Source organism: Phaethon aethereus, assembly GCF_964289735.1.
Source record: "Phaethon aethereus genome assembly, chromosome: 3".
NCBI lineage: Eukaryota > Metazoa > Chordata > Aves > Phaethontiformes > Phaethontidae > Phaethon > Phaethon aethereus.
This window is the reverse complement of record NC_138576.1, coordinates 84673913-84682709: the sequence shown is the minus strand read 5'-3', so window position 1 is coordinate 84682709 and position 8797 is coordinate 84673913. Positions and strand designations below refer to the sequence as shown.

General features: G+C 39.6%; 1 protein-coding gene across 1 annotated transcript in view; it reads right to left on the bottom strand.

The window, feature by feature from the left end:
* Window positions 1–2269: 2269 nt before the first annotated feature.
* The window catches only part of KCNK1 (potassium two pore domain channel subfamily K member 1), a gene marked incomplete at both ends in the record, with an annotated part of 32887 nt that continues 26359 nt past the window's right edge, over window positions 2270–8797 (bottom strand). The window contains 2 exons of the mRNA XM_081997897.1: window positions 2270–2529; window positions 4984–5379. Of these exons, the coding sequence (XP_081854023.1) occupies window positions 2270–2529; window positions 4984–5379 (656 nt within the window). The remainder of the gene's footprint in view (window positions 2530–4983; window positions 5380–8797) is intronic.

Below are 8797 nucleotides of genomic sequence, written 5' to 3'. Positions count from 1 at the left end.
TTCATTTCACGTCTACATTTTGCAATTGTGTACACGCTGGAAAATTAACTTTGTATATCATTTAGCATCTGTGCATATCCTTTAGACCTTAATGTTACACTAAAATTAAAAGAAATCTTGCATTTTAAGTTACTGAAAACAATCAATAAAATTTCACTGAAAAACAGTATAAATGTTCTTGTAGTACAGTACTCTTAATTTTATGTCAGTGTCATTTTAATGCCATAGTTTTCAACTATTGACTGTATAAAGAAAAGCCTAGGGAAAAAAATTATCTAAAATGCCATTCCTAAGTCTGTTAAACTCTGGTGATTTATGATATATGTACAGTATATAAATATATTTCTGTATATATGTACATATATATTGGTTAACTTTCATTATAAATAGAACTGTGTTAACTTAAGCAGTATAAAAATAGCCACTTTCCTGGGAACATGCAAACACAGTATACTCACCTAACCTATAAAACCCAAAGCAACCAAAACCTTTAGCTCTGGTTTTCTATAAATATAATTTATAATTGAAGACTTTCAGCTGATTTAACCATATAGTAAGTTTTTCCAGCAAAGATATAAAATCTGTTCGGTGATAGCTATAATTAAGCTCAAACACAGTATATTTTGGGTTATTTACTTTCAAGTATATTTCCCACGTGCACTAAATCTAGACACGCTGCATTTTTTTCTTTTACAGTAAAATATTATTCAGCTCTATACACTAAAAGCCAAATTACAGGCAATCTGCCATGCTTGCTCTGCACGGAAAAGGCTCTCCTCTACACTATTCCTATGTGGGAGGCTGTCCTAATATGGCTATTTGTGCTCCACATCTTTTGTTAATTGCAAAGCATTACCAAGATTCCCATATCGTAGATTCTTAAGGCCAGAAGAGAGAGTACTACAACCACTTAAGTCTCATCTCCTGATCACTGAAATTCACTCCGAGGTCCCTGCATTCAGCACAGTGACTGGTAGCTGGACTAAAACACCTCTCCTGCTACAGCCAAAGAGGTTCCAGCTTCAGAAGTTGAGTGAGATCTTGACTTTTTAGCGACTTTTCCCAAGGGGAAAAAATTTCGGTTCCATCTGAACCAAATGTGACATTTTTCCTTTTTTCTTGCTGTATGAAAAACTGAAAAATTGTTTTGCCCTGAAACATTCCCTTCTCCTCCAAAGTGCTCCGAGTACTAGTTAGAAAAGCAAAAGAAGAAAAAGGGGCAATGTTCAAAGGTGACACTGGTTACCTATCAGCTCAGCAGAGAGCACACACTGGGTTGGACTGTGAAAGAAAGAGCACTGAGTCCTTCTTCTGCTGAACAGATTTCAAGCATCTACTAGAAGAATGCCATAAGCACATGACTATGCCGGTCGTGGCATATGCTGACCCTTTTTCATTCCATTCTACATAGTTAAAAACCCACTCCTGCCCATTTCAGAGGACAGATGACTGAAATGCAGATGCCTCCCTTGACTGCAACCCCACCTCACCCAGTAATTTGAATTGGTTTTGCCATCTCTCAGAGTTTACAAAAGTGTTTCGTACAAAGACAAACAGCATGGAAGACTCAAGGCACGCTCTCTTCAGGACAACATTTTTCTTGTGACTAGGGGACCTTTTAAGGAAGCAGGAAATTTGAATGTCAAAGGCATGGGCAAAGGAGAGACCAGAGCCTTGTTTTTTCATTCCTAGAATTATTATTTGCACCTGCAAGTTACTGGGTAATAGAGGGATGATCTAGATATTCCACTCCTCCAGCAGATCTATAGATATTGCTCTGGAAACATTTCCCAGATCAAGATATTTGGTGTGTTTGGATTAAATCTGCGACTACACCTCTGACAATCAAAAGCGCACACCCCAACATCTGCTATGTCACCCAGTTGCAAGAAGGGGTGTGCAACTAAATGAGTTGAATGTCAGTGAAAGCCTACTCTCCTGAAGATGTTGGATGAAGTTGCTTGAGCAAGCCTTTCTCACTGGCACCTCTGAAAGTGGTACACGTAACTCCTTATCCCTCAAGCAAAATGGCCTAATGTTCCCAGCCACATCCTACATTTTTTCCCTATTCCCAGGGTGGCTCCCGCATTTTTCCCAGACTTCTGTCTGTTCTGTGTCAGAAGTGATGAATCCTTGTTAAAGTAGCACAGTCTTCCAGCTTTTATATTTTTGGGGGGGGGGGGGGGGGGGGAGGGGGGAAAAAAAGGCATTCTATTTCTTATGGTAAGAAGCATAAATGCACCAAAACAACGGTATGGATACCCCTGTATTAATTGTTTAAAGAACTGTCATTGGAAGTTGGGGACTGGGAAGTCACAAAAGGCTCATTTGCCTTCTGATCGTCCTTCATGGAGGCTGCCTGGTCTGAGATGGAAGAGAAGGAAAGCTGGTCATGTTCCATTATACGCACTTGGTCCTCTTCCTTGTCCTTCTTCACATAAAACAACTTCCTAAACTTTTTGAGCTCATGAAGTTCACAGAAAGTCTCGAGAACCACCAACATTGCGATAAGGCCCAGCAACAAATAACCTGGGTACCAAAAAAAAAAAAGACGACAGTGTTTTAATTATTAGCAGATTAAGTGGGGTTGGAACATTTTTAACCCTGTAACTTTTTCCACCCCATCATGTCTGAATAGTACGTTAGTTTTCTTTATGACCCAGTTTCAGAACTCTGTAACGCACTTCAGACTGTCAAATTTTTTCCTTTTTCATTCTACAATCAACAAGAGCCCGCATAATCAAAAAGAAGTAAGGCTAGTGGCTTTAATTGTTACAACTGTACAAAAGAAAAATATGTAAAGGCATTAAATGAAACAGAATACTAAAATTTACCACATGCATGCTCCCCCACTTACTCACTACCTTCATGATTAGGTGCACCTCAAAAGATTTTTTTTTTCCCCTTAATATCCCTACATATTACAAACAGAAGTAAAAGTATGGCAGCTAATTATGGTTATTTGTTGTTTGTACCAGTTTAGCAGGACAAATCACTTATATTTCATGAAAACTTTTGAATTATTTCTCTTTAAAATTATAAGATACCCAACACCCTGGAATGAGTGGAAAACCAAAGCAACTAGAAATGTGTACAAAACCAATAAAAATGAAAAATTACTGCTGATATTTTTAAAACCTGACAAAGTTGCTATATCTGATGACACCTTGAAGAACATTTGCAATGTTTTACTAACATAGATAAACTATCCAAACTTGGAAGTGTTACTTAAATGATATTACGGATTACTTCGGTAGTATACCGATTTTTAAAGGTAAGGGTCAGCTCTTACAGACTGAGACTTTTGGAAATGCACCTTCATATGGTTAACAGCCCACTGTGCTCCTTTTTTTTTCTCTCCAAGCATATGCATCTAGAATTTGAGTGAAGGTGTTAAAATGCGCATTTCTTAATCTCGGTGTTTCATTAGATCCCTGCTACTGATCATTACAATTTAACAAGGAGCATGACTACTTGAATATTTTATCATTTCAATGAGTAAATCAAACAGAAGCTAAGTGTATAATTATTAGTACAACATGTTCAACCAAAGGCTGAACATTAAATGTGCTGAAAGATCAACACAGATTAATTATTATAATCTACATATGGTCACTGTTCTGTCACCTAAAGGCATAAATATTTCACCTGTAGTTACACATCATTCACTGGCAATAACACTCTCCTCCTTCCAGGAGCACCATTAAATCAATATTGCAATACCAGCTACTGATCTAAGTCAGCATTACAGCTAGAATTTATCAATTGTTTTTAAGCTTTATCTTGTGACATCAAATGAGAGCTATCTAAAGTTTGAAAAAGGATAATCTAAGCCATAATGTTTACTTCTGATATTGAGTTTTCAGAAGGGTTAGAATTTTTACAAGGCCTTTACTATGTGTGACTTTCTCCATTCACATCATCATTTAGCATCAGCAAATCAACTCCGCAGATCAGCAGAGTAATAATGAAAAGCTACTGCTGGTAAGAGAAACACGATGGGTAAAGGAGGGGAAATCTGCAATGACAACAGGCCTGGCAGGAGAATAAAATGAAGTGTTCTGTTGGCTAGTTCAAGGCCATTTCAAGGAATACAAATTCAGGGCCCAATCTCTCTTTAGGTAAAACACAAAACCAAGTTAATGGACACTTCGCCCACGTTAACGTTGCTGGATCATGCACAGGAGCATAGACAAATGCGTACCAGCCTAAGAAATGGACCTGACTGGAACAGTTTGTTTCAGCCATACATATTTTTTAACTGACGTGTCTGATGACCCAGGAATGTGCAGACGGATGCTGTACCAGAAACAGGGATGCTTCAAAACACTGTCACTGGAAAATATTGCCCTCAGGATACATTCATTCAGAATGCCAACACAAAGATAATTTTCTTATTTCTACTTTGATCAAATCACTGATCACTGTGCCGCTCTTCTGTGTCAAACATAATTAAACAATTTAAATTTAACATTTGTGGTCTAACTTTGCTATCATCTCGGTCTATTTCTCTCTCTGACAGCTGGTACATACCAGTGCCAGCTTCAGCTACCTTCTGTTACAACTGGAGTCAGAAACTTTGCTATTCTGCCTCATTTCCCATTGTTCCTCGATTCCACCTACCATCTCACCTTCAAGATGACCTTAGGTTACAAGGATCATCTTCCGGGCTCTGTGATGCACTGAAATCTTAGCCCAAGATACTCACAACCATTTTTGTAACAGTAATGTAAGCATTTTTTTCTATGAGGGTAAGTAGCTATGGCTTAGCACAATGGAATTTTGGTTTTAGCTTTTTCTTTCTTAACTAAGAAAGCTGATCTTATTTAAAGGTTTCCTTCTTGCACAGCTACCTACAATGCCCAGTTTGCCAGCTGACAGCTCACAAAATCACCATCCACAGAATGGAGAGCAAAAGCCTGATTTTTTTTTTTTTTTTTTTAATAAAATGTCTTTCATTTAGCTGGTTAGTTTGACACTTACATGTAATTCCAATTTTATACAGCTCTCGGAATTTTTGATTGTAGCCTTCTCCTGGTACATAGTCGCCGAGGCCAATGGTGCTCAGGGAAATGAAACAGAAGTAAAAAGATTCCAAAAAATTCCAGTCATCTTCCAGAACAGAAAATACTGCTGCTGGGATTAAGAAGAAGCACGAGACAGTGATGAACCCAAGGACTATAGCGTGGATGATTGCAACAACCTGCTTGGAGAAGCCCCAGCGAATGTGGAAATACAGAACAGGCCGTCTAGTGACATACACAATGATACGCTGTACCACTGCTGTCAGGAAAAGCAGTGTAAACGGGATCCCGATGACCGAGTAGATGACGCAGAAGGCCTTTCCTCCATCAGATAAAGGCACTGTGTGTCCATAACCTGGAACAAAACAGAGGAGGCATAGGTTGAGCTAAAGCGGGGAGCTCACGTACCAACTTGATATTGGCTATATTGTATGAGAAAAAAACCCCACTCTTCACTATTGGTAATTCTGAATTCTGCTATTCTTGACAAATGCTGTTCAAAAAATCTGTTTTAAGCAGGCAAACAAAGTGCAAGTACTAGCAATAAGCAAGTAAAATTAAAAAAATATTTTTGTATTTCAAAATTGTAAACATAATTGTATAAATGCTTATTTTGGAGAAGGAAATAATATCTAGTCAGGAGTGGGAACCTATGCCAGGAAATGTGTGTTTTATTCTGGGTTTTCCTGCTGACCTTTTTGCTTAGTTTTACAGAGTGACGTAACTTTTTTTACCCACCTTGTCAAGTGGAATAATCCATACTTCGGAAAAATGTTCCTACATCTACTCTGTAGTAAAACACTCTAAGACCTTTTGTGAAAATAATTTAAATTACATAGAAGTATTATAATCAGCATTCCACACTATATACTTCCATGCTTCCATGAGGTGCTTAGATGATAATCCATCAAAGATATCTAAAAGCAGAACAAACATTTTCACAGCAAAACTCCTGGGATCTAACCACTGTGGCTGGATTTTTGCCCAGTCATTTACACACTATAAGTATCAGTAGTGATCTGTTCGGAGTGCAGGAGCGTATCCACTGGTGTACAGGCTGATCACGGCCAGCAATCTCAATTCCACAAATGTGCGCAATTACACTCGTACCGAGCGCAAGCAGCTATGCAGCCAAAGCACACTCTGCTAGACAGCCTGGTTCTAAATGTAAATCACAGGCACAGAAAAGAACAGTAAATCCAGCATAAACCAGGAATGCTTTCTTCTGCTTGCCAACCCAAAAAAATGAGTATTTTGTTTTCACTGCAGCAACGAAGAGGAAGTCTCTTGAAATCCAGTTTGGGCAGTCTTTACACTGATAGCAAACCAAGCAAGCGCAGACAGGCCCTGGTGATGCTGCAGCCCCAGCTCTGCTGCAAATTCGGGTTACGCACAGCGAGGTGTCTTCCAGAGCTACCGCGAGTAGGTAGCTTGAGGAGCCCAGGCAGAGCCCAGTGCGTACAGAGTTAAGCTGCTTCTGATCTGGGCTTGCTCCCCACTCTAGGGGCAGGACTGGCCGGGCAGATATTCCCCGAGGGCTCCTGGGAACCCCCTGCCTGCTCCCCTGTGAAACTGGCTGCTCTGCAAGCCCCTTCAGTGTTTTCTATAAACACGAGAGATTTCCCCTCTACATTAATGAGTTTAGTAAGTAGAAGCATTGCTCTTTCAAGTTTTCCAGCGGAGTAAGAAAAGAAAACGTTCCTTTTATTTAAGATGCTTAGAGACACTTCCAGACAATGAAAGATGGACAAAATGTCTTATCGTTACAACATACAAAATCCTGGAGAAAAAACACGAGGTGTATTTCCTCTGTGCTAGCTAACCTGACAGGAAACTTCAGTTGCATTTGAATTTTAATGACATTATGAATAATTTATCCAAGCTCAGTCTTTTGAACCCCTGAAAACTGTATTAATTAATAGCTTGCTTTCTTGGTCACCTTCTGTTTGCTTTTTCTGCTTTAAGATAACTGCACAGAGCATACCAGATGCAGCTGAATCGGATTTATGAAGTTGCAGAGAAGGTTCCTCACCTTGTGTTCTACTCCACTCCTAATAACGCTGAACATCTGACTGGCATTTCTGACTTCCAGTGAGCTGACACTTTCTTGGCCCTGTCTATCAGAAGCCCAGGATCTTGCCCCTCAAAGGTATCCAGGAATCCACCAGTGCAGAACTCATCACTTCGCATGTGAAACTATGACTCGTTTTGCTCGTGTGCGTGACTTAACATTTTATCTGTACTCATTGTCAAGTGCCATTTTATTGCGCAGTTGCCCTGTGGCTCTTCCACCATCCTTACTGCCTTAAATAATCTTGTGTCTTCAGTGAACTTTGTTACCTCCCTCTTCCAGGTCATTTATGAGTATGTTGAACGGCACAAGCCCCAACACAGGCCTCCAAGAAACAACCCTTGTGACATTCCCCTACTTCAAGAACTAACCATTTTCTCCTGCTCTGTTTCCTATCTTTCCCTATCTCACATCTGTCTGTGGACCAGCCCCAGTTGCTTAGTTTTCCAGAAAGCATTTTGTCACAATCAACTCCCAAGTTTGGATGAAAAGGTAGATATGTGTTTTGAGTAGATCATAGGGTATCTAAAACTGACCCATGTGACACAAGCACAAAAAAGGCAACTGCAATACTCCATCACATCAAGGTGTCCTCAGTAAAGCAGAACTAGAGGTGTGCTACTTGGGTAAGATGCAAATCAGATCTCATCTGGACTCATCTACCTCATTCTGTATATCCACACTTGAGGAATGAATTCACACTGGAAGAGCAGAGAAAGGTTACTGAACCCATCAGGGAATTAGAGTCTATTTTCTGAAAAGAAGGTAAAAGTGGTCAGCTTCCTTGGCACAGCTGAATGGAGGCTAAAAAGTGATACAGCATCTCCCTGTTAATGCATCAGCATACAAGTACTACCAAGGGAAAAGAAATGCTTTAGATGAAGAATATTGTCACACAAACAAATAGCTTTGATATAGCATGAATAAATTTAGCCTAGAAATCAGAAAAACTCTTCTCTAAAGCTTAAAAACCTTTTGGACCAGCCATCCACTTCCAGTATGGGGGAAAGAACCCAGCTATATTTAAGATGGAACAGATGAAGCTTGGTAACTTTATGGATGGTGCAATATCACAGCTATACATGACAAGCAGAAATTGAGCTTGCAGACCTAGAAAGTCCCTTGCAAGCTCCAGGTTCCTAAATTTAATATGTTTGCATTGTACAATTAACCCAAGATTCCATTAATTTGAACCCAAACATCTTTATCATGTGTAAAAAAAAAAAATCTGACACCTTTGTCAGTTCATTATGCACAGAGCAGGCTGATGGTGATTTAATTCCAGCCACTGCACTGAGCCACGCAGCAATCGGTTCATTTCTTGGTAAGTAGGGGTTCTGTTACCTTTCCAATACTTACCTCACAATTCCTTCTGAAGGTCAGACATTATCCTTCCCAGTGCTACACACTATGCACCCAGACTCAGAGGAGAGTGTAGAATGAGAAAGACTTTATTACAAGAAAGTTTGCAACAAGGTTATATTACACTGGGTGCTCACACTAGCCTGCCTGAACCCTCACAGAAATTTTCTCCATTCACAGAATTAGTTGAGATGCCTGAAGCAGATGCTACCTCCTAAGGTCTGGTCTGCTGTTCTGGTGAGGTTGTCACATCACTTAAGGGATAGCTGAAAGGATTGTTTATCTGCTCCTCAGCTGCTAACAATTACAGGAACTATAATACTAAAGAGCATTGAGAGTT